This window comes from Furipterus horrens, unplaced genomic scaffold (assembly GCF_987537825.1).
Source record: "Furipterus horrens unplaced genomic scaffold, mFurHor1.1.pri manual_scaffold_11, whole genome shotgun sequence".
NCBI classification, from domain to species: domain Eukaryota; kingdom Metazoa; phylum Chordata; class Mammalia; order Chiroptera; family Furipteridae; genus Furipterus; species Furipterus horrens.
In genome coordinates, this window is record NW_028327181.1 from 74531212 (window position 1) to 74558032 (window position 26821).

Consider the following 26821-nt stretch of genomic DNA (forward strand, 5'->3'; position numbering starts at 1 on the left):
AAAGTTCTGCATTTTAGGTCAGAAGAGTTAGATGGAGGAGACCTGTCTGAAGAGTGAGACTTCCTTAAAGGTTAACTGCAAACATCATAAGTCTCATAGCAGTTAGTGTCCTGAATAGGGCTCCACTCTGGCAGAGAGTCAGCATTAAATGGACAAGGACAAGGAAGAGTTAGGAGGAAGGGACCATTAACATGTGCCAAGGATGCTTGGCTTTGAAAGGAGAAGAGAGGGTAGTGATAAAGAAGTTGGACTGGATTTATTCTGTGTTCCCATTCGGCAAAACTACAGACTAATAAATGGCCAGTTACATATAAGGGGGCAGACTTAGGCAGACTTTAGCTAGGTATGGGAATATTTTCCTGACAGAGCTTTCTCAAGATGGGACAGCTGCTTTGTGAGGCAGTATGTTTTCTTTCTCTGAATTTGTTCAAGCAAAGCAAGCTTCCAGTGGTTGGTTCTCATTTGTATTCTGTCATCACTAAAATTGTAGTACACATGATTCCTGAAGTTGCCCTTAACTTCTACCCAAGAAAATATATCAAAATGCAAGCGAGTAATACAGATTATCCCCTAAATAATTTTAACCCCTTCTAATTCTTAAAATATTATTATAAAGAGATAACTTATAACTGACTTATCACATCACTGCAATTGAGAGTATGTGGGTCCAGGTACTGGGCTGTAGGTTGGACCAGATGACCTTTGAGGTCTCTTCCAACTTTACAGTTTATAGAATGAGAGAGCTCAATTTCTGCAAATAAAAGATATACTGAGTACATAGTATCTGGGGGCGTTTCATGAATAAATTTAATTATACACCCTGATAGAATCTTGTGTTAAAATTCAGTAAAAGGGGTATGCATTAACTAACAATCTGTTTCTCATTTTAAAGATGGGCAGTGGGATTTGTCTAACTATCACCTGCTAGACCTTGGCCGGCCTCACCACTCCATCCGATGCATGACTGTGGTGCACGACAAAGTCTGGTGTGGCTACCGGAACAAGATCTATGTGGTGCAGCCAAAAGCCATGAAAATAGAGGCAAGTTAACCCACGTTTTCTCTGCTTAATTGATTTGTGTATCCCGAAGATTCTAAGACTAATTATGTTCAGCTTCTTTAGAAACTATTTTCTGAATCAGGTGTTTTAAGGTACTTCAGTGACACATTGATGACATCTTGCCACTTTTGACTATGAGGGTGGGAAGCATTTCTTTTTTTTAGAGAGAAGATTAACACACAAATGTTTAAATATGTGTCTGAATATCCATAGATGCATACATATATTGTTTGAATATATGGTTCTTGACTTGTTTAATTATGTATGGGCTGTGGGGAAAGAGAATTCCCAACTCTCTGCCATTCCACGTCTATTTATGCAAATCTATATGTGTGTCAAGGACTGAGAAGTAAGATTGCAATAAGTACTTACTGTAAAAGCAAAAACCTCTTAGCATTGCTTTCTTTTAAAAATACTTTGCAACAATACATAAATTTATTCTATTTAAAAAATAAAAAACTTAAAGCAGGAAAATTTTAAGGTGAAAGGTCTCCTTCTCCCTTCATCCCAAATCTCATTCCCTTACCTAAAAGTCCCAAAGTTAACCATTTGGTGTTTATTTTTCAGATCTATTCCTTACATGCAGATACATACATATACACACACATGCAGCAATGCAGGTTCCTTTTTGTTTGATTATAAGCAGGATCTTACTTCATGTATTTATCTACATTTCAACAAAATCTTGAGATCCAGTCCAGTCTTTTTGTTGAATGCTGACACATAGCATGGATATGCCTGTATTGCTGCCATGAGTCAATAGTCTGTACAGTTTTAAAATCCGTCATCCTTTAGTTCTTTGTTCTTCATTTTGTTTTGCAGTCTGGGATAAAAGCTACTGTGTGTAGAAGAACGATGGTGTTTAGTAAGCACCATTTAAGCTCCTCTTTTAATGTACATTCTGCCAAATTTTTGTGCAGATGAGCACAGTTTTTAAACACAGACTCCTACGTAGTAAAAGTAACACTGTGGTTGAACACTTTTCTAGAAATCATTTGATGCACATCCCAGGAAGGAGAGCCAGGTGCGGCAGCTCGCATGGGTGGGCGATGGTGTGTGGGTCTCCATTCGTTTGGACTCCACACTCCGTCTCTATCATGCGCACACTTATCAGCATCTGCAGGATGTGGACATTGAGCCTTATGTAAGCAAAATGTTAGGTAAGCTTCCAAAGCATTTTATTTTTGTCAATTAAAGAAAATGTTTTATTTTTAATTGTTCTCAAATGCTAAGTAGAACCAATGAATGAGTAAGTTGCCTGAGGAATAGTCGCTCTTATCACTGAAAGTGTCAGACAGATACTTCATCTATGGGGAACTGTCAACCCTGCCTCCAAAAATATCTTAAATCAGTTACTTCTTTATCTGTACTGTCCCTGTAGGCCAGGCCACCGTCCCTTCTTGCCCAGATAACTATGAGCCTCCCTGTTTCCACTCTAGTCTGTTCTCTGCGTAGTAACCGATGTGCAACATCACCACCCACTCCCACTATTTAAATCCATCCACTTTTACAATATTACTGTCTTTAGGTGAGGTGATACTTTGTGACATAGCTAAAGGAATTTAAGTGGCCTAGACCACTCTCCTCAATCTATTCCACCCGAACTCACACTGATCCAAACTTAGCATCTTCCTTCCCATTTTATTTCTCTCATGTGTACTGCATTTTCTGCCTGAGAACTTCTTCTTGGTCCCTGTTTACTTGGCTTTCAGACCATAGCTTACATGTCATAGCCAGAAGGGACCTTTTCTTATCTCCCACTTTGATTTAGATTTACTTTTCTTTCTTTCTTTCTTCTAATTTTTTTTAGAGGCCGGGGAGTCGGAGGGGGGGAAGGAAGAGAAACATCTATTGGTTGCCTCTTGCAGGCTCCCAGCCAGGGACCAAACCCTCAACCCAGGCACATGCCCTGACTGGGAATCGAACTGGCGACCTTTTGGTTTGTGGAACGACGCGCAAGCCACTGAGCCACACCGGTCGGGGCTCTTATACTTTTTCTTTGTGGGCTCGTCACTGAGGTTGCACTGGTTTTATGGGATTCTTGTTTCCTGTCTCTCGCCCATGGTCCATAAGCCCCCATGAAGGGGAGCAACCACTTTGGGCTTGTTCCTGCTGCATCCTGGGCTCCTAATGCAGAGCCATATGACTTTGAAGGATGTCATTAAAGATTCCTTTATGAAGAGAGGCTGAGCTGCATCAGTGGTATTTAACCTATGTGCCCTCCCTAGAATCAGGCATATGTGCACATAGACAGACTAATTTCAGGGATAAACTTTAACCATAGGTTTAGACTGAGTAGAGTTAAGAGTTTTTTGAATGCTGTGATTCTATGATCATACTCTCGGTTCTTAAAAGTAGAGCTTGAGTGACTAAATGCTGTTTGTCTTAAATGTATTTTATCTGTTTAATAATTTTGCTTCTTAAATCCCAGAAAATAAGATCAGTTGTAAAAATTCCCTTGAAATAAAAAGTGCATTGATTCTCCTTAAATTATGTCTGTGGTTTCCTAAAAGTTCTAAACTGCTATCAAACCTAAATATGCGAACAAGGAAAGAATGTTGGTTTTGTTAGCAAAGATTGTTTTTACTTACTCAAAGAAATTCAAAGCAAACCAGAACTCTGTCACTTTATAAATTTGAAGGACATTTGATTTCCTGATTTTTAGTAAACACTTTGTATTGAGGTTTTTTTGTTTTGTTCTGTGTTTTGGTTTTAGACCTCCTTAATTAAATCCTGTGTCATAGTAACTGAGCCACAGTATCTTCCTTCTAAACGGCAGTGTAATGCCAGCCACGTATAGAATTTTCTTTTCCCATTACCCATAGGTGATAAAGCCAGATGAGTTTGCTTTGATGTGTTCCTTCAGGAAACACTCAACTGGTTCTGGTCACATTTCCTCCCTGTTATATTAATCCACTGCTCTAAGGGACCTATAATCTAGAACATCATCTGCTCTGGTTTCTCAGTAAATATTTCTCCCCTGCTGTACAGGTACCGGAAAACTGGGCTTCTCTTTTGTGAGGATCACAGCTCTCATGGTGTCTTGCAATCGTTTGTGGGTGGGGACAGGAAATGGTGTCATTATCTCCATCCCACTGACAGAAAGTAAGTATATTTTCACCTGGTGTGGGCAGATGGGAAAGATGAGGGAATGTTCATGTCCAGAAATCAGGCAGAAGGCATTGTTTTGGTTTTGGCAACTCTGGTAATTCAGAAAATCAAGGTGGTGGCAAAGCTCTAACTATTGTTCCTTCACTCTTTCTATGAAACTTCTGAACTGCAGCAAATAATAATTCCCATGTATTAGGACCAATATTTATAAATGAAAAGTTTTTCTTTCCGAGAAGAGCAGCTTTTTTTCAGTTCAGGAACAACAGTCCTGGTTCCTCTATTACAACAGTATTCAGCAACACTGCTGGCATTCATCCTAGTTTTCCACATCTCCCTGGCTGTTAGTTCAGGATATTGCATTGGCTTATACAAGGTTTAGAAAAAGTCCTGGGAGAAATTTCTCAGCCCTTTCTTATGCTGGAGACAAGTCATCTATCCTGTATTTGAAAAGAATGTGGACAAAATATACATTGTATGCTTTTTATGTTATATTCCATTATTATTTTTGTGAACAAAATATACATTGTATGTTTCTCATATTATGTTCCATTACATTGATCATTCATTAAATAAGTTTTTTGTGTTATAAGATTCATGGGCAGGCAGTGGTTTGAAAACAAGTGCCGTAAGTCCGTAAAATGAATTAATAAAGAAACCTTAGAATCGTCCTACGTTTTTACAGGGGCAGTAGAGGAGGACCAGAAGGTGGTATATCTGGAGCCTTTAAAGAACCTAAGTTTTTAATCACTTATAAGTCTACGTGTTTGGATCACTTATATCCTAAGAGATCCTAGGATATCTCTAGAGTTTATTTCAATTCTTTATCAAAGAGAGTTCCACAATAGCATTGTAATTTTGGACAGGATTTGTTTTTAAAGGTGGAGGGGATGTTAGCATTTAGGAAATGCATGCCATTAAGTAAGTTCTTAATAAATCATGAAGCACTGAAATTGCTTTATGATTAGCAAAACAAAATCACAGTAAATCAAATTGTACTTTATGATCAGAGAAATTCTAGAGAGAGGCTTTAATAAGAACTTGGCGTACTGCTTGGTATTGTCCCAAGTTGGATTTGGTTAGGGGCTTTGGGCACCACATTGCCACACAGAGAACACTGAGAGCTGTGGCTCGTAGTGACTCCTCCCCGTCACGCGCGTCTCCATGTCCCCTCTCCTCCTCTCTCACTTCAGCTGTAATCCTCCACCAGGGACGCTTACTGGGGCTGCGGGGTAAGTGCAGATCCTGAATCAGCTCCTCCTCCTGGCTTCTGATAGCCACTGTGAGGCTGTTCTCATGGCTCTAGAGACCTCTTGAATGTTCCTAAATGTCATCCACTTGCAGTCACTGCATCGCAGCAGGTGTTTTTTTTTTTCTTTTTTTTTGTTTTTGATGTCTGTTACATGGCCACCAAACTACTGCACAGCAGCTTAGTCTATTTATCATCTTTTGTTGCAGCTGAACTTTTCTTTCAGACTCTTTTTCTTGCCAATAAAAACACGAAACATCTCTTAAAACTGTCATTAATCTACATTGTTTACTCTTGTTACCGATCATGTTTCTTTCATTCACTTACTGGCCCATGGAATGGGGATGTTTTGTGAGTCTGGTCATTCTAAAAGAGTCCAGCGAATCATTGGTCTGGTGTAAATAAAAGGTTCTCCGCTGCAGTGGCTGGATCCTTTTAAGCACAGCTTTGTACCACTCCCCTTAAGGGAGATAGTCTTACCAGAGAGGAGACAAATCAGAAGGTAAACTATAAAAGTTGTATTTAAAAAGATACCCATTTACTTTACACTGTGTAATGGGTTAGTTTTCTAAAATGAGGATTAAAAAACTAAATAAAACAGACATACCTAAGATGAAAATGTTTTGTTAACTAAAATGATTTTTTAAATTAATAGACATGTTTAAAAAGTAAGCTTAGTTATTGCTAGACTGGCAAAATCCCTACTCCATTTACTAAGGTACTTAAAAATAACTAGCATGCTATATATATATATATCCTTTTTTCCAGCTTTGTCTTGATTTGGCATTGCTGCCTTTGTTTTATCTCAACTGGCTGTAGCTTTTAGATAATATAAGGATTAACCAGTAACCTCTTGCATCATTACTATTTTCTAGGGAAAATATTTGGTATTTGGTTTTTCTGTTGCAGCAAATAAAACCTCAGGAGCACCAGGAAATCGTCCTGGAAGTGTGATTCGTGTATATGGTGATGAAAACAGCGATAAAGTGACTCCAGGGACATTTATACCCTATTGTTCAATGGCACATGCACAGCTTTGCTTCCATGGGCATCGGGATGCTGTGAAATTCTTTGTGGCAGTCCCAGGTGAGTCAGACTGTTCTGTTGAGAAATTGTATTTCATTGTCTCTCTCTTGTCCCTTGGTTCCACTGCCTACTCAAATGCTAAGTACCGGAATTACAGATAATTTCACTATAATATATGAAAACTTCTATAACAGAGGTAGGAATAAAGTGCTCTAGGGGTATTTGAATGAAATTGTTTTTGAAATTTGGAATCTCTCCTCCACCACCCAAAACAGACTTCTTGATTTTTATTTAAGAAACCTTACTTTTGAAAAGCAGTGGTATTATTTTCCCACCACAGAATACCAAAAATGGTCTTGGCCTAACAAAGGAGATTGCCAGAAAGAAGCCCCTTTCATCAAGGCTCTGTGTAGGAAGCTGGCGCATGTGCTCTGGTGCCTCGATCAGTGTGGTAGACTAGGGGCCTGGGAGTCGGGGCCCTCTGCCTCGCTTACTTGCCTGTCACTGTGAACAAGTCACCTAACCTCTGAGACGCATTTCCTTAAGTGGACGTGGCATCTGCTCTCTGCTGACCTCGTCTGTTGCGAAAATTAATGAAAGTGCTTTGGGAACTATAAATACTATGTGGATATGAAAGGTGGACGTGGTGCTGCCCAGTGAAAATGTTCTGTCCATTGAGAGCACTGAAATGATGCTGCTCACCATCCGTAAGCAGGACCCATGTTTTGCGTTTTCCCCTGTAAAAGGCAAGTTAGTTGCTACACCAACTAATTGTGTAACAGTGGACCTAGTAGTGTCTCAGTGTATTAGTGAGCGTTCTTCAGAGGAACAGAATCAATAGGGTATATGTGAGAGAGGAGTCGGGAGAGAGAGGGGAGGGAGGGGGAAAGAGGTGGGGGAGGCGAGACACTTTATTTATTTTAAGGAATTGGCTTGTGTGATTATGAAGGCTGGCATATCTGAAATCTGCAGGGCAGGCTGGCAGGGGCGACCCAGAAAAGCGTGAATATTGCAGCTTGAGTACAAAAGCAGTCTGGAGGCACAATTCCCTCTTCCTCGGGGGGCTATATTTTTCTCTTTAAGATCAGCAACTGATTGGATGAGGCCCATTCACTGTATGGAGGGTAATTAGCTTTACTCAAAGTCCACTGATTTAAATGTTAATTATACCATCCCAGCAATATCAAGACTGGAGTTTGACCAAATATCTTGGCACCACAGCATAGCCAAGTTGACACATAAAATTAACCATCACACTTATTTTCCCGAGGATGTTCCAAAGATTAGATGATTGGTGTACAGAGTGCAGGGCTGGCACGTGGTATCCCAGTCACTCAGTATTCTTGGCAACATCGTAATGAGCTTCCTGAAACACACATCTTGTGTATTTGTATACTTGTTTCCTTAGGATAAACTCCTAAATATGGAACTGCTGGTAATAGTGTTTTCTTGTTTTCTTAAAGAAAAAATATGTCATAAGAGTCCCCTTCGAGCCTCCTTTATATCTCTCCAGTTCCATTCCCTCCCTTTTCTTCTCCATTGGTAACCATTATCTTGGCCATGTTTTTATACTTTTACTACATTTGACATAGTATCTATAAAACTATATATAGAACTTCTGTGGTTTTGAACTTAATTTCAATGTTATGGTACATATATATTCTTTTGCAACTTCTCATTTTTTAGATTTGTTAAGTTTATCCATAAAAATCTAGTACATTCAATCAACTGTGGTTCTAATATCTGAATAAATGTGCTCCATTCTCCTCATGATGTACCTCTAGGTTGTTTCTCCTTGACCCTCCCCTTCTGTTAAAAATAATACTGCAGCAGACTTCCTTGTATATATGGGAAAGGCTTGCCTGTTGGGTATAAATCTGGAAGTAGGATTGGCAACATTGTTTGTTGACCAGTTAGCCCTAAGGATTAAACCATTCAGGTTGGCCTTATTATCATACTTTTGTGTTCTTACTTCTGTGGCAGAACTAACTAGTTTGCTAACAGTTTAGCAGGCCTGATTTCTTCTAGAGTATAATTGAGTAATGCATGAATGAGACACTATGGGAATAAATTAAACTGTCCTATACACTTTCAACATAAATTAATTTTTAAAAGTGTGTCACACTATAGGACTATATCCTGCAGTGTCCTAGAGGCATGGTCTCTTCAGTTTGACCAGAGGACAATAGAGTCTGGCTAGAAAAAACAAATACCACACAGTCAAAGATTTCCAAGAGGGATGTCTTAGAGAGCATAGTGTGAATAATATTTGAAGGTTTCTTTCTGCCAGTTCATGCTCAAGGAGTCTGTTTACCTTAGAACTTAAACTTCAGAGCAAATGACACGTTTACTGGTAATTTTATTTTTATAATCTAAATTAAAAATAAGACATACTTTTATTAAATATGAGAGGAAAACCATGGATTTGAAATGTAAATACCAATTAGGAATATCCAGACTCATAAGGCTTAAGGTGAAGACTTTTCTTAGTCTTATACACAAGTGTACCCTCCCAGGGAGAGGCCTTTCCACTGTCCCCCCGGTAAGAAGATGTCAATTGTAAAAGTCTGAATGAAGCAGGCAGCTAAGACCCGCCTGGCCATACACATTCTTCGTGCTGGGATTTGGACCTGTGTCAGCTTTGATACAAAATGGCTTCATTTAGATTTTAAAACTGGGTTCTTAGGACCTTTAAAGCTGTTTTCTGATCGTGCAGAGGCCTCTAGCATCCCCAGTACTTAGGTCGTGATAGGATATACTTACATTTTTGTTCAACTTTAGGAAAATATTCAGTAAAAAGTGAGTCTCCTTACCCCAATCTGTGGTAAGTAATGTTACTTGTTCCCGTATATATAGGTCAAGTTGTCAGCCCACAAAGTGGCCCTAGTGGCACAGATCTGGCAGGTGACAAAGCAGGGCCATCTGCACAGGAGCCTGGCAGCCAGACACCCTTGAAGTCTATGCTTGTCATCAGTGGAGGAGAGGGCTACATTGACTTCCGAATGGGTAAGTCAGTGGTTCTGGGAGCTCAGTTTCCACTGCGTTCTGTGATCCAGACTTTAAGCCATAGTAAACAAGAGGTTTTCTTTGAATCCTTTACTTGGAAAAAGACTTGATATAACTTTTTTTCCTTCCTTCCTTCTTCATTTCTTTTTTTAATTTTTTTAATACTAAAATGTATTTGTTTTCTTTGAAGGAGCTTTAGAAAATAACAGGGTTTGGTCATATACGGTAAGATGTAAAGAGCATATGATGAGGTCAGAATACCTTGGGCATGCAACCTTCTAGAACCTCAGTTTTCTCACCTGCAACATGGAGAAATAAAAATACTTTAAAGTATTGTATGAAAATTGATTTCATTTGTTTATTTTTTCAGCTTAATCAACATTAATTATGTGCTTTTCAGCCTTAATCTTGGGGATACAGCAACAAGTCAGACAAAAAGTCTCCCTCCAATAGTTACAGAACAGTGCCGAGCTAGTGTTAATAAATGGCAGTGTTAGAGGTGCTCGGATAGAGAAAGACAGGGAGAGAAAGAAGTCAGAAACGATGATTCATGTGACTCAACACCAAATAATCTTACCCTAAAGAATTGGGTTTGCACCATGGCCACTGTGGCTCAATTGGTTGGAACATCCTCCTGTGGCCGAGAGGTTGTGGTTTCGATTCCTGGTCAGGGCACATGCCTGGGTTGTGGGTTTAATCCCCAGTGTGGGTGCATACAGGAGGCAACCAACTGATGCTTCTCTCTCGCATCAGTGTTTCTCCCTTACTCTCTCTCTAAAAAACAATGAAAAAATGTCCTTGGGTGAGGTTTTTAAAAATATATTTTTAAAAAAGAATTGGTGAGGGAATGGAATGGGGGTCCTGGGGAGACTGGCATTCCAAGGTAAGAAAATAGCTTGACCAGAGGTTTGGAAATGTGAAGCCACTGTAATTAAAGAAAAACTTTTAAAATGAGTAGAGCATGGAGTAGAAGCAAGTACACATTTGACCAGAGATAAATCCAGAAAGGGAGGGGGTCTGGATCATGGAAGGCCTTTATATACCTAATTAAGTAGTTGGCATTTTTATATTTAAAGCAAAGGAAAACTGTTGGAGGCCTTTACAGAAGAGCGATGTGGTTAGAAACGTGTAGACGGTGGATTTGATGTATAAGACCAGGGACAGGGAAATGAAGGAAAAAATGAGTGGCTAAGTAAAGTAGTAAGAGGAGGAGTGGGGAATTGGTAGCAACAGTCCCGCACCCCCTAACAGCTGTGCACTCGGGGACGTGTGTCACTGTGCTGTACATCTGCACTACTGGGGGCTCCACAGGCACATGGGTAATTCTTTGTGCCATGGCCTGATGGCTAAGACATCAGCAGGCGATAGGGGTTTTTCAGTTCCTTTATCTTATAGGACCCCCTCATCTATGTGGTTGGTTGTTGACCAAACTCATTGTGTAAGTGACTGTAATAGGATGCGAGCAAAGAGAGAGTGATCCTTGACTCAGCGATGACTCTCAAAACAGAAACAGCAAATCTGGAGGGAAAGAAAGAGGGGTTTGGTGTTCGAGGTGTTGACCTTGAAGAGCATGGGAGTTGGGGTCTAGGTAGAACACCGGCCTTTTGGGTCTAAGGATTCTAGATCTCAGGAAGGAGGGACTGAGGGCCCACTGGACTACAGTGACACTAAAAGCCACAAGAGTTGGTGAGTTCTCCAAAGGAGAATATGTTGGGGCTAAAAGAAGAGGTTCTAGGACAGAGCCCTGTATTAATAATGTAAAGAATCATTAGCACTTACAAAGAGATCTTTCTAAGAAGGAATGGCCTAAGAGGTACAAAGAAAACACAGAATTGATATTTGTGAAAGTCTAGTGCTTTTTAAACTGTAAAGCACTGTGATGTAAATTTATTTATTTGCCATAAGTGAAGGAATCCTTTGGACTGGCGTAAAATTTACAGTGATTCAAAAAGTTCCTAAACATAAAGTTTTAAAGGATATAATGTTGTAGATCAGTGATAGATACTTTTTAGTTATGAAAACTAAAAAGGAGTATAAAATTTAGGATCATGTAAATGACAGGGTGCTATACATTATTATTATAAACTAGAATATCTGATGCAAAAAAGCTTATTGACACATTTTTAAGGCAGGTGTTAAGTTTAGGAATTGATTCTGCTGACATTAGCAGGAATGAAGTCACTTCAGAGTATTGTAAGTAATTGACTATTGGTGTAGAAATCATTTTTAAAGAGGGACTTCCCTTGGCTGGGGTGACTTCTGGAGCTTTTTTTTGGAGTGCAACATGGCAGTTGGAACCATACAAAGTATGTTATGTTAATACAATTCCTGTGTGGTTTTTCCATTTCCACTAAAAATTTCTTCCATTGTGGATTCTGAAAATAGCATAAAAATTGCTTGATCAGGTTTGTCAGTATTTCTACTTAATCCAGCCTGAAACACAGAGTTGTCTTAAAGCTTGGGTAAGTTTTAATAGTAAACTTTTAAAAGTTCAATTTGATCTTTTTTCTTCTCCTTTTTCATTTCCTGTAACATATTAACAATGAGAAACTAATCCCAACAATCCAATATTTTTTTAAAGATATCTTCAGGTCTTTTTTTTTTTTTAAGATTTTTATTTATTTATTTTCAGGTAGAAGGGAAGGGAGAAAGAAAAAGAGGGAGCGAAATATCAATGTGAAAGAGAAACATCAATCTGTTGCCTCTCATACATGCCCCAACCAGGGACCAAACCCACAACCCAGGCATGTACCCTGACTGGGAATTGAACTGGTGACCTTTTGCTTTGTGGAGTGATGCCCAACCAACTGAGCCACACTGGTCAGGGCAACAGCTCCATATTTTTAATAAATTAATTAAGTAGAATGTAGAGACCTTAGGAAACAGGATAATTTAAAAAATAGAACCTTCAAAATAAAACAACTCATAAACAAATGCCCACAGTCTTTTGTCTCGGCTGGTTAATGTCATTATCATTATAATTTTTTAAAATTTAAAAGAAAACTTAATTTTTCACAGTCTAACTCCCTGATTATATTTCAGTTCAGAAATTGGATTTCGTCTTGAGCCTTTTAAAGCACACCCCTCTCCACAGTTTGGCCTTGCTCTGAAAAGGCCACTAGGAGTTGGGTAACGGAGGGTTTGGCTTGCAGAAAGAAACGCTAATCTCTGGGGCTTTTTCTTTTCTGCTGTTTCTACTTGAGGGTATTAATATTTTCTTTTGCCCGGCTGGAAGTCAGGTGAGACTCATTACAGAATTTTTCTGTATCAGTGGTCTAGCTTTGTCCTTTGTTACATAAGTTTGTAGAATTCTGCTGAAGAATCTGTCCCACTAGACGAGTTGTCACTGGGTTGTGTCAGGGTAACCCTGCTCTGCAGCAACAAAACCAACCGACATGCGTCTGTAGCGAGGAGCATGGCGTGCTGGCGCGGCCTTGGAGAGCAGCGTCTTCGATCAGGACCTCATCTGTCAAATTCACTCAGCTACTTCCGGAAGAAACCAGTCTATACCTCGGCCTCATTTCTTCATCTCCGCCATACTCTGTTAATTCATTGCCCATCCTAAACTTGACAACCAGGGGAAGGACAGGCAGTATATCAGGTGATGAAGCTGCCATCTCATGGTGCGCGGGGAGGTGGTGAGAGTTCCCGTGTGCTGTGTCGGGTCTCTGACTGGATAACGTCACTGTCACCAGCAGAGAGCATGAATGCTCAGGTTTAGCTCGTGTGAGGGGTCTGTCCCCACGCTTCCACATTTATAATTCTGTCTAGGCTCAGTTCTTCATTTGAAACAGACAAGAGTAGACTATCTATTCTGGATAAACACAGAACTGGGCAGCTTTGCCTTCCTAGCCCCCATTTCTATGATCTTCGGTAGGCAGGCATATTGGGATGAGTCTCCAACATAGTCTAGTGAACTCACTGTTACAGGTGTAGTCTGGAAAGCGAATTAACCTTTGCAGAAGTCAGGCAGTGAAGATTCCGGTCCAGGGCCCTTATCTTATTGTGCCCTCTGTGATGGGAGTCAGACAGGTTGCGTGCACACTACCCACGCACTGACCGTGAGCATCCTGTCTGATGTGCATCGGCCTGTGTCTTCCACGCTCAGCCTAACTTGTCTCCTTATCCTCCGCCAGGTGATGAAGATGGAGAATCAGAACTTCTGGGAGAGGATCTTCCACTTGAACCTTCGGTTGCTAGAGCAGAGAGGAGTCACTTGATAGTGTGGCAAGTGATGTATGGCAGTGAGTGAGCCCTGGACACAGGTGGAGGCGGGGAAGCCGTCTCTTGTGCATGGTTTCTTTTCCCTTCTCCTCTTTGTTTAGTGCTCTCTTGTGAGATAAGTTTCACCACATGATATGTGAGCATTTTTTCCCTGTTAACTTCACAAAATTTGTCTTACTGTAACAATACAGGAACTAGCTGTTTTACTGCACCAGTGTTATAGGCAATTTCAGTATATTATGAACAAATCAAAGAATGTTTACTCTCTGCAAACTGGTGAATTATAGGAAACAATCCAGATGTGGCTTATTCTGCCACAACTGATGTCACTTACTTTGATGGGGTCGCTTTTTAGCTGTCACTAATAATGGAATTAATGGAAACACTTGGTAAGTGAAACTGTACCATTAAGTACAATAGTCAAGTTTCCCCCAATGTATTATAAAATTGACACAAACTAATATTGGGTGGATTATCTAAATGTCCCAACAGGGCTAAACGCTAACTGTATATTACTTTAACTTTCACTTTCAGATCTGACAAATCTTGTTTATATGGTATATAAAAACTTTGTTTTCATCAGATTAGGGGGGGTTTTATATTAAAAGAAATTAAGACTACACTATTTAAATAAATGTTTCCTATTTCTGACTTAATAGAGCTCTAAAGTTTATGAGGCCTGCTTCTCTGAATATTCTGATTTTTTTTAGACTAGTTTCACTCATTTTCATACTAATATATCTGAAAGGTTTATACTTATGAGGCTTAGAAGATAGGTGTCAGCCATGGGAGAATGTTTTTAAAAGGAAGTTGTGTTTTGGATTCCTTGTAGCAGCAGATGGTGGTGGTTGGGTTTTTCCATGTAAAAAATGTACCTGTTTACTGATTGTTCTTGGACTGCCGTTACCAATTAATAAGTAAAGCTGAGGTGGTGATGGAATGTGGCCTAACGGAGTGAATGAGTGATTTACTTAGAAATGGTATTTTTTCTTGTTCTGTATAAAACTGCAGAACAGCTTGCACTTGATATTTTGTATGGAACTGACACATTTGAGCTTTTATGCCCTTGCAAAATTAAAATGCCATCTTCAAAGAGGAAAACTCTGAAGGGCAAGATGACAAAGCCTGGATACTATGAAGTAAAAGTTGACGTGACATCTTTTCACTCACAATGCCCACTTAAAAACAGAGCTTGGGTCTAACATTTTTTTGTTCAGTTAAGTTTTTTAAAAACCACTATGCTGCAGTTTTTTCTCTCTCACACTTAAGAATGTGTGATTTACCATTGTTTTTACTCATTACTTTAAGCAAAACTAAATATAAACTTAAGTGCTATTTTGAAAATGTAAACCTATTAGATAAAGCTCCCTCATCAGAAGGACTACTTCAAAGAAAAGAAAGCAAACACAGGTCTCAGTTGTCAAAGCATTCTTAAGTACCAGGGCTTTCTTTTTCCCCCTGAACTGACATGTAAGGATATTTGTAAAAGGACACCAGTGTCTCATAAGCATATGCGTGATTAGGCTAGATTATAAAGTACATGAGATTTAATGAGCCGGAGGAGGCCTTTGGATCCATTGGGCCATGTGTGTCTATAAGCACATTGCGTACACAGTAAAATCGTGGCCGATTTAGATGGCTAAAAGAAAACACCACTTAGTAAAAGCCACATTGGAAGGATAATGTTTTTGCTTGAGCTACGTACTTTTCTTCAGGGCTCCAAAACTTAGGCCACTTCTCCATAACATGTAAGCTATGTTTTTATTTCAGTTTAAATCTGTCGTTTTTGGCAGTACCTTTAAAACCCCACGTACTTAAATGTGTGAATGTTGTATAAGTTCACAAAAAAGAGACGGCGAAGTGTTTGGGAATTTAAATCTCAGAGTCATAACCCATGTGCTGTTTAATCTTTTAGTTTATATGATGGAATGTAATTTAGGAAATCAGGATTTAAAGATAAGAAATGCAGATAAACGTGTTACAGTGGTTATAATTGCTCTTTAAACATAATGGCTTCAGCTTAAGGAACATGAGTGTGTAGCTGTTTTATCTATAAAACTGTCAGATTATTTGTGGCCCTGTTAATTAACTTCAGGGACTAGAGAGAGTAAAAAACACCTGTACAGTTTGTTTTAAGGGCTTGTCCTCATGTTTATAATTTCCGTTAAATATTTTCTACGGATTGCTTTATTTCCCCCTCTCCCTAATAATGGGTTTATATTCTTGTAGTGTTCACTTTATTCAAGGTGGTAGCCTGTGGAATGCAATGCCCAAACATGCTTCTTGCAAGCAGCACCGCGGGTGCTGTAAACTGCCCACAGCTCGCATATCAAGGGCAGAAGAGAGGCTGGTATACCTTGGGTTGGTCTCTCCATGTTAAAAGAAAAAAAGCTCCCCTATGGGAAGAAAGAAGGGCTGCCTGAGAATTTTCTCATTTGTTACGCTTGGGTTATGGATGAGGTTGGACCCTGTGACACGCGGGCCAGCCGGCCCTTGCTGAGTGGCAGCGTCACATACATCAACCTGACACTTGGTGTTACGTACAGGTTAGTCTGCCTGTGAGGCAAAGGGAGAATATTCTCTAGATATACTCGGTTTTGAGTGTTTTTCTCTAATTCTCATGAATCTAAATTTTTTAAATAGGAATTAATATCTTCATAGCTGCAGCTTGTTGAGAGTTTAAAAGGTTTGGAGCACAAAATATGCAGCACATATCTTTTCCAGTTGAGTGTGTTTGCCTAGAAAAGGTTAAAGTACATTCAATTGCTCTAGTGATCATTTCTTGTAAGTATCTTCCTACATTAGAGAATAGACCCTTTAACAATGGCTGCCTTAGAAACAAACAAAGGAAAACAGTTGTCTTATAATATTAACTGTCCTAAAGAACGTGTGTCTTGCACGTGGTGTGGAACTGAATATTTATTTCCTTGTGAGTATTATGACCGTTACCAAAGGACTCAACCAGATTTAGGGCTCTTCTTAATTGATCATGTTGAGAAAAGGGATTCATTGGTCCCCATTTGTAACATGGGAAGAGTAGAGAGAAATAAGTGTGTAAATCATAAATGCTTTTCTAACAGGGTTATGCTACATATTTTTTTTTAATCCTCTCACCCGCAGACACTTTTTCATTGCTTGTAGGTAGAGAGGAAGGGGGAGAGGGCAACATCGATGCGAGAGAGAAGCATCGATTGGTTGCCCCCTATATGTGCCCAGACCAGGGGTTGAACCCAAAATCTTGGTTACGGGATGATGCTCAAACCAACCGCGCCACACTGGTCAGGGCCAGGGTTATGCTGTGTTAGAACACAAAATGTCTTTTTATTTCTTTCTCTTCAAAAAGTAAGTTTTGATTGTTAATGTTGTCATACATGTCTCAATATTTGACTATATTTTAACCATTTTATGTTCTGAATTTGTTTTTTTTGTTATAGATATTTTATCCAGGATTTTACTTGCCTCTATAATCTGAAAAATGGGTTCTGGAATGTCCTACTTGCTGTCTCTTAGAGGCTGAGGCTTCATTTCTATGAGCAAAAAGCTCATTTAGCAATGTAGTTATTTCAGTATTTATTTCTATTATGGAATCCCTGGGGTTCGGAATGTAACTTTGTACATGAAATATATATAAATATGTATATGAAACATGTATGGGGTCCAGTGTATTTTGTTTGTTTTTGCCTTTCCTGGAGTCTGAACTTGATTTTTATTTGAAAGTTTAATAATTTTCTTCAATCAAACATGTCATTTCTGAGGGGCTGCCACCATCTGGCACTAACTGAGGGTGAGCCACGAGAACACACAAAGAACATGTCTGCTTGGTTCGTGTGTTCACATGAGACATGAGTAATAGACAGTAGGGCTTCCTAGAAATGTGGATGTGCTGAGTAATAACCCACACATGATAGTAAGGCATGCCGTTTGCCACGTTACTCAGCAATAAGAAGAGTCAGGCTGCAAGGCAGACATTAATGAGACTGTGTGCTTACTTGTGGTCCGTTTGCTCTGGAGAGACTGGGGAAGGAGGGATGATTATACAGCGAATCACGTGGTAGCACAATGTAAATGCATACTGAGTGCAGTGGTATTTAGACTAATCCAGTGGATTTTGTTTACAAGAAATGTGGGTTTCTGATGTGATAGTAAAAGTAGCTCTGATTGGCGTGTTAATAGGACAGTTTGCTAGACAAAGACACAGGCATCTATCTAGTGATGCTCGAGAATATAAGTAACAGCCTGGCTCATTCCGGACCTTACCTAACTGCCCCTTAAGCCTCTGGGGCCTGCCGAGTCATTGTTTTGGAAACCAATTCATTCTTTTCAGCCTCATTCAGTCATCTTCCTGATCCAGCCAGTCTCTAGTGAGACGCTAGGGCAGCATCACAGGACAGGAAATGTGCACTCTAATTTTGTTGTGGGAACGGAACAGAGTGCTGTCCTCTCGCTGGAACTGCTGCCTGCAGTCCCACCCAGTGGCGAAACTGCCTTTCCCACCTACGTGGAGAGAGCAGCTAAGTCCTTTCTCACCTGCCCCCAGGGCTCTCCTTCCCAAAGGCATGACCTTAACTTTCCTCAGTGACCACCTTGTTAGAAAAGGTTTTGTGGTTAGGGAACATTTCAGAATGCCTCAAATATTTGGTAATGACTGCCATTCAGTTTTAAAATCAGCTCCTTTACAAACACAGTGGTATAGTGGCGAAGAAGGCTGCAGACCCCGACAGGCTGTGCCCCTGCAGTGGCCCTAAGCAGCCATTTTAACACAGTGCCCTAGGATCACCCAGAGGCAGCAGGTCCACCCCAGACCTACTTACTGAATCGGATTCTTTTGGGTCTGAACCCAGGCACCCGGGAGGTGCATAGGTGAGTGTGATAAGGTTGAGGAATGCTGTTTTACACCTTTGGACCTAAAGTGTCTCATGTGTTAAAGGTAGGTAGCTTATCCAGGTGATCTAAGAAAAATCCTGGCTATAACTCTTTCTGGCTCTGTGACCCTAGCTCCCGTGCACGCGTGTGCATGCGTGCGTGTTTGTGTGTGTAGGTGTAGGTGCCACCCACACCTGCTTGCAGATCCAGGGTAGTCCAGCCCCCAGTAGGCCCAGGTATCTGGTGGGTGGGATTTGATGACCTGGAATTCCAGTTTATCAGAATGACACTATAAAGGATCCAGGTAGCTTCGCTCCTTGCTTTTATGTCCAAGCAGAACAATGGCTCACATCCACAGAAAAAAATAGGTGCGATTTGATTTGAGGCCTCAGAGAAGAAGTGGGCCAACCAGCCCCAGCTCAGAGGGGACAGAAACTTCGTGGAAAAGCCACAGTTCTCAGCCCGGCCAGGAGAGGGGAGTGTGGCCTGAAGCACCCGGAGCCAGTTCCCAGAATGGAATTATTTCCTTTGTCCTCTACCTAAGGACTATCAGTTGTGTATTTGGAAAAACGATTGCCTAAGTGATTCTGATTCTTGTTTTGAGAACTGAAGAGTAGCCCAGCTGGATTCACAAACATCTTTTTTCAGGAGCACAAAGCTTCATTCATTCATATTTAGCTGGTTATTACCAGCAAAGGGGGACCTTTCAGCTGGCTCACCCCAGGCTCCACCCAGTGCCCTGTCCTTTTTCATTCATGAATAATCAAAGCTTAGGGTACTTTGAGCCTATCGCTACATTAAAAGCTTAAAGAGAGTATTCGTCTCCCATTCAATTGGTAAGCTTGTTTTTTCATAGAAGAAAGCCATAACCCTTTAACTGTTATCAGGACCAGCTTGTATTTACAGGACATTGAACAATTTCTCAAAGTTTGTACTTCATAAATTCAAAGGGGATCAGCAGAGCAACCCTTTGGAGTGTATTACCATCCTCAGGGGGTCTAGAGGCCCTGTCACAGGAGGGTGCTCACCCCCACCTTGGTAAACAGGTCCAGCTGAGATGAGTAAAGGCCTAAGGTCCCCACTGGGGGGAATCGCCAGGTTCACTCAACACTAGAGGCTACTGCAGGTGGCTTGGGGATACTACTGGATCTCAAGTCAGAAACCTGGGTTTGAATCCTGGGTTGACTGTTCCCTGATTTTGTGACCCTTCACTAGTCATTTAAGCTACTCTGGTTCCTTAAAACAAAAAGAGAGTAACCCGCCTGGCCTGGGTCCTGAGTGAAGGAACTATGGGACAGCACACACCTGCCTCTGGCAGGCGCTCAGCAGCAGGCTTGGAGGTTTCTGGGTGTCAGGTGCATGAGGATGAGTAAGACTCCCTCAAGGAGGTCAGGAAGGAGACAGGAAAAGGGTGAATTGTAATCACATGTTATGGCTGCACATTAAAAGCAGTAGTTGAACACATGATGATGGTCTGGTGTCTGGCTATTTGGTAATGTAAAAAAACAAAACTGTCGTCCATGATTATTTAATGCATAATATTCTTATTTCAAGTCTGTTAGGAAGCAGAGGTATCTTGGTCCTGTCAGAGCTTTCCGGGAATACCTTTCTGTGTTGCCCAACCCACCCCAATTTAAGAAAAAGGAGTGTTTGTGAAAATGAAACATAGGAGGAGACCCATGTTGTCTTGTGCATCTAAGTTCCTTTTATTCGTGTGCAGGCACATGAGGAGACATACTGAAGCATGAAAACAGTAAGCTTGACATTTTTAGATGCTATCAAAACATTTATTCAGTATCTGTTGCTCATAATGCTTCATGACAAACTCCCAGTCACTGTGTGTTGTATAAACAGGTAGAGAACAGACAGAGAAAACTAAGTAAAATATTAATGTCAGGTGCACGGCAGGGTGTGGAATGTCGACAAGGAGGCTTATGTGCTTTCTTCGCGATTAAAAGCTTAGCATTACTCTGGCCAAGCAGGAATGCAGACCCCCATCTGTTAGACTGCTACAGGACATCGCAGGTGCAAAGGCACCCAAAGAGGGAGCAGTTTTTAAAAAAACTTGAGTTTCCTCCTCGGGAGTGTCTTATTCACGGGATTGTTGGGAAGGTAAATGAGTTAATGCCCTGCTCAGCAGTAGACAAGTACGTGTATCTTTTCCCCGTTGAGGCCTCAGTTTCTTTTCCTTCTGGCCTTTTCCATCAAGCTTACTGTGCCTTACCTTTGACTGGCCCAGACCAGACCCGTGACAGACCTCGGCGTGAATGTCCAGCTGCCGGCCTTGTGCTGCACCTTAGCCTGTTACACTTCTGTGGAAACAGGCTTTTGGAGGCAATCTGTCTCTGTTCTGGAGAGCTTACCTGGAGCTGTAAGTAAGGGAGCAGGAGCAAAAGCTGGGCACGTGTCCCACCAGAAATGACTCCAGTGTGGATGCTTAGAGGCACCGCATGCACTTGTCCTTCCTGGAGGAGCTGCAGATGGCTGGAGACAAGCAGAAATTGGGCAGATGCTTCTCGGCAGCCTTGGCAGGTTGAGGCACCAGGCCTGGGCTTTTCCCAAGTGACCGTTTATTAGACCAGCCTGCCTCATATTAAGGCTGTGTGTCTGGGGCCTCAAGGTGGCAGCCCCTCTTTCTTCCAAAGATCCTGTGATCAGAGCCCCAAGTCAGCATCTCAGATACCAAGTCTTTTCTTAAGGGTGGCTTAGCTGTGTACCTGCAGTTTGGTTTGTATGAACTGGTGGCCCAGCCAGACCGTTAATGGAGGGAATTCGTGTAGCTTGAACCACTTGGTACAAACCAGAACAAGTTTGTCCCTGAGGCATCAAGTCTTCTTCCCCTTCCATGAGTGGGAGGAAAATAACTAGGAGAGACACTGTTGAGCTCTTTGGTCTTGCAGTTCCCTTGGGTGTCTTTTTCCTTCGTGAACCCGGAAGAAGTCTCCAAAAGTCAGCTTTAGGGTGTCAGCTGGGCCTTGAGAGAGCTGTGACATCACTTGGGGAAAGAAGAAGGGCTGAGAGGTGACAGGGAGATCCTTGGTGTCACAAGACCACCCCTTCCCAGAGCAAAAAAGAGGTCGGGGACCGGGAAAGGAACTTGTTTGGAAAGCCGCCTTGCCAAAGAGCAGCTGGGCTCTGCTCCCTTTTGAACACATGGTGACAACGCGTCAGTATCAGCACCCAGCATCAGTGGCCCCCACTGCCTCCCCTGCCTCCATGCTGGGCTGTCACCCCCGCAAAGGCAGGCCACCCAGATCTAAGAGGGTGCCTGCTGGGGTCTGACTGTGCAGATGGGTTCAACTGGTTCACTGGACTAACAATGCTGAGGCCAGAACAGCGGCTCAGCCCCTGAGATTGGGCTACAGCTCTTGACCTGGTTCCGTGAGCTTTTCTTCTGGGCCACCTCTAGATTCCCACAGCTCTGAGTCCTCCCTCTTTCCTTCCCCAGGAGCAGGGGAAGCGACTTTCTTCAGCCTCCCCATCAACGTAGCCTGTAGCCCTGGGGCCCAGGGACCCAGAAGGAAGGGGGGGCGGGGGGGATGTCCAGAGGCTGGGAGCCCTGCTGAGGTGAGCAGGGGCTGGTATGCAGGAGAGAAACATCAGCCCAAGGGATTAAAGACGGGAATTTTTGCAAACATCTTCACCCCCCCCCCCATTTCTGGTCTTTGAAGTTGTAGAGGAATTTCTTCAGCATCCACTTCTGAACAAGGCAAAAGGAAATGTCACAAAATCAGCTTAGTGAGTTGCTTCCATAGAAATTTCATCCGAGGCCGATAATACGGGAGTTACATAACTCAGCAGATCACAGCACGAACTAAGCCCTTTATAGGCCATCAGTCCACATTTATTTCCTGGGTTTTATAACTGCTGCTGGAAAGGAAAAAAGGAGGTGGGGTGGGGATTGGAGGGAGAGAACCGATGTGACTGGAATAAACCTCTGAGTCCCAGTCCGCACTCTCAGCTCCCCGCCCACACACTGCCACTTCGGCTAATCCTGGAGGGGCTGCTGAGCCCCAGGGCACCCAGACACTGGGCCTCTGGCCAGGAAGCTCGGACCCCTGTCCCAGGCTGCTCTGAGGAGCCACGACCTTTAGGCTGATACCTCTTTGGCCCTCATTTTCCTGTCCAGTAAGATGACAAGTTGGACCAGATGAGTTCCAGGAGTCTTTTTTCATCCCATGCTTCTAACCATGAGCAGCAAAAGAGGGATTGCAGCCTGTTGCCCCGCCCCACCTCCGGAGTTAGTTGCAAGAAGCTGTTGGATCCTCTTGATGGGTAAGGGAGAGAGCGAGAGGTTAACACATGACTGGGGTCAGTGAGGGTCCCAAGCGGGGAGAGGAAGCTGGCCAACCGGGGGGTGGGCAGGGGCGCTGAGGCCAACTTGGGTGGACAGGGAGCCCAGGAAAGCACAGAGTATAGGACCCTTGCTGCCTTTCCCCGGCCTTCAGGCACTCTAGACCAGAGGTGGCCCTGCGGTCAGGACGCGGAGGTGCGCATGCGCACACACAGGACTGGAGGCGGGGGCGACTCACAGCAGCACCTACCGTCCTCAAGCCTGGGAGCTCAGTGCCTACGGGGCTCAGGGTTGCTCCCGGACCCTCGGGTGGGTATGGATGTCCAGCTGACAGGCCCTATACACAGCTTCTGTCCCTCACCCCGTGGGGGCAGAGACTCCCCACCCCTCACACGCCATTTAGGGCTTCATCCTCACCCGGCCTCCTGCACAAAACTCTACAGGCTGGATCCCATCAGCTGGGAGTGCCGGTGTAAAGCTGGTGGAGGACGGGAAGGGCCTGGAAGAGAAGCTTGGTGGGGGTGGAGACATCAGAAGGTTTGTGGCATCAGAAAATGACAGGAAAGCTAGGTGGGAGCTGGAGCAGCCCGAGGGATGGTGGTCCCTGGGAGGAGGCTTGGTGGGCAGCAGCAGGCTGCCTGGGCCCAGAACTCATGTTGGGATCATGTCTGGGGTGCACAAAATAATTCTGCATATTCAGCTAGGAGATTCTGCTTCAGTATGATGATTTTTAAGATTTTATTTACTTTTAGAAAAAGGGAGAGAAACATGGATCGATTGCCTTTCATATGTGCCCCAGCGGGGGACCCGACCCAACCCACAACCCAGTCATGTGCCCTGACCAGGAATCAAACTGGTGACCTTTAGCTGTTCGGGACGACCCTCAAAATATTTCTGGTCAAGGCTGGAAATATTCTTTTTCTGCTGTGAAACATACAGTGAACTCAGCAACGCTGATCTTGCCAAATCCTTAGAAGGGAACTATAAACCTAATGAATAGCAGCACTGGCTAAACCTTTGTCAGAAGCAGTTTTCCTGAGAGGCTCAGAAGAGAATTTTGCTGCCATGAAATAAAATGAACAGAAACAATTTCAAACAAAAGGTGAACTGGAAGTCATGGGGTCACATGGAAATCATGGGCCAGTCTATAACTCAATGAATTTTTTCAAAGTGAATATACCCTTGTAGCCAACATGAAGTCTACTTTTTTTTTCAAATTTAAATTTGACTCTAAATAGCACTGAAGGGTAATTTGTCTTTAGTCTCTTAAAGGGGCAGCAAAAAAAGGAAATTTCACTCCTTAAAGACTTCTCCTTACAGAAGCCCCCCCCCCCCAATCTCTCTCCCTTCTTCCATTCATTCCATTTACAAATATTTATTGACCAACTACCAAATTAGCCATTGGGTCAGTAATGATAAACTTGATATATACCTGGGTCCTGCTTTCATAGCTCATGTGGGCCATGTGTGAGTCACAGGGTGGGGGGTCATGTGAGAATCACATGATGGGATTTATTTATTGGAAATATTTAGGATTGATGTTTTTAGCCCTTTACACTACCTACTGTTAGGTTTCAAATTCTATACTACCTCAATTTAACCTATTCATTACTTGTGTCTGTATATACTTCATAACTTAGGTGCACTCACCTCAGTAAATATATGCTAAATATATTTTTTAAACCATGTACCACTGTGTAATGATAATTGCAGAAGATAAGTATACTTAAGGAACACCACGAATCATGTATTTGCACATGCACACACATGCTATTCAGCCCGTGGCATTGCTATTTACGGAAAGTATTTCTGGAGTTTTACATTTCTTTCTTCACTCTCATCATTCCTAATACCAGGAGAGCCTTAGAAAATCAAGATGGGGAACCCAGCAAGAGTTTTATTCAGAGTGACGACTTGAACAAATGATTTCAGGCTTGGACACATTTACTGCTATGCAGTTAATTTCAAATTACAAAGTGAGAACTGAGTTCTACTCCTAATGACATAATGTACATGGAACATTATTTTTGTGTTTCTTCACTTCCCCGTCTCCCTTTCCCAGCTGTGCGAGGCTCTTAGAAGTATGATACTTTGAAGGCCTGACCCAGAGAACCACTAACGAACATCTGTAAAGTGCTGGACTGAATGGAAGCAGCCATGACACTGCTGTACTGGCCACATGGGCAGGTTTCCTGACTTCTTTTCCGCCAGTTTCCCTGGAGAGGTTTCAAGCCACAGAACATTTTATTTAACTTGCGGGAGTCCGTGGAAAAAGAAAATAAACAAATGTGAGCGGTTTCCTTTATTAAAGCAAAGATGACATGATACAAGTGAGCAGGTCTAGTGCCCTGTTGTAAGACGTGGAAAATGGATGGGATCATGCCTTGGGCAGAGAGCCCGAGAGGCCCCGGCACCCCTGCCCCCCATCCCTGAGGTGGTGAGCACCGTCCCCATCCGCACCCCCACCCCACCCCAAGGCAGGAGACCGCGGCAGAGGCTGGTGGCTGGGCCTCTGAGCACCCCTGGGGAGGGGGAGACCTACAGGGAGGTGTGCAGTCACAGTTTCCTCAGCCCACCGCAGAGCAAAGCTATAGAAGAAAAAAGGTAAAGATCACACCGCACATGTCAGGAAGAAACTTCTAATCAAGACAAAAATGTTTCCTCCAGGAAGAGACTCTCATGGAAGGGGACAGTTCCTACCTGTAGACTCAGTACAGTCCCTTTTATTATTATTTTTGTTTTAATTAAAATTTTTTTCAATTACACTTTACATTTAATATTACTGTACTTTGGCCCCAGCCAGTGTGGCTCAGTGGATTGAGTGCTGGCCTGCAAACCAAAGGGTCACCAATTTGATTTCCAGTCAGGGCACATGCCTGGGTTGCAGGCCAGGTCCCCAGTTGGGGGCGCATGAGAGGCAACCACACAATGATGTTTCTCTCCTTCGTGCTCCCTCCCTTCTCTCTCTAAAAATAAATAAAACCTTTAAAAAAGTATTACTTCGCATTAGTTTCAGACTACGGCATGGTATTCAGACATCACATAACTTACAAAGTTGTCCCCCCGGTAAGTCTAGTACCCACCGACAGAGTTACTACAATGTTATCGACTAGATTCCCCGCGCTGTACTTACATCCCCGCGACTGTTTGCCAATCTGTACTTAATTCCGCCCCGTTCTTAATCCCCTCGCAGCTGGCAACCACCGGTCTGTTCTCCGTATCTGTGAGCCAAGTACAGACCCTTTTATTAGGTCCTTTGAGTTGTACTTAGTCCTTGGCTTCTCTGCCTTGCTTGGGCTCCTGCCCTTCCCCCACTGCCGCTGCTTTTTTTCCAGAAACAGCTGCGTGTCTGGGCTTGTCCCAGTGTCAGCTGGGTTTCCAGACCCAGACAGAAGCCCCACCCCTACCCCGGTCTGACACCATGGCTGAGGTTTGGAAGGTAGTGCTGTCCCCCATTCAACAGGTGCCTGAAACCGAGACCCAGAGAGGAAGGTGTGATTTTAATCGTCCGGACCCCACCAACGCGCAGTGCCAGACCGGGGCTCCAAGGGTCCCATCTCCTGTTCATTGGCCTGACTCTTCCACCCCGCTCCGGCCATAATCTAATAATCTATTACAATTGAGTTGAGTAAACCAGCAAAGCCCAGCTGGGGGTAAGGCAGGGGGTGGCGATTCTGATCTGGGTGCATCATCCAGATGTACCTTGGGACCGATTTTTGTGGAGAAGACACTAGAGCCCACGGTTGTTGTTGAGGCTGAAGGAGCTGAGTCAGCTCCTTGACTCAGCCCCACACGGCCTTCAAAGGTGATCTGGGCCATCCCCCATCTGTGCCGCCCACTGCTACACAGACCCTCCTCCCTGCTGGGGTCTTCCGTGGGGAGACCTGGAGCTTGTCTCCAGTCCTCTTCCCTTTCTCTGCCTCACAGACGCAGGCGGAAGGGGTGGGTGGATGAATGGCAGGGAGGCCTGATGGAGCCACGGCGGTGCGGAT

General features: G+C 42.8%; 1 protein-coding gene across 3 annotated transcripts in view; it reads left to right on the forward strand.

Moving 5' to 3' along the window:
- Nucleotides 1-14193, forward strand: part of SPAG9 (sperm associated antigen 9) — a 112358-nt gene extending 98165 nt beyond the window's left edge. For 2 of the 3 annotated variants that reach the window (XM_090292774.1, XM_090292776.1), the window contains 7 exons: nt 893-1041; nt 2048-2219; nt 4051-4164; nt 5361-5399; nt 6326-6502; nt 9299-9448; nt 13585-14193. In XM_090292774.1, the coding sequence (XP_090148900.1) occupies nt 893-1041; nt 2048-2219; nt 4051-4164; nt 5361-5399; nt 6326-6502; nt 9299-9448; nt 13585-13700 (917 nt within the window). In that variant the 3' untranslated portion in view covers nt 13701-14193. The remainder of the gene's footprint in view (nt 1-892; nt 1042-2047; nt 2220-4050; nt 4165-5360; nt 5400-6325; nt 6503-9298; nt 9449-13584) is intronic. The other variant, XM_090292775.1, reaches the window with a different exon arrangement.
- The last annotated feature ends 12628 nt before the right edge of the window (nt 14194-26821 follow it).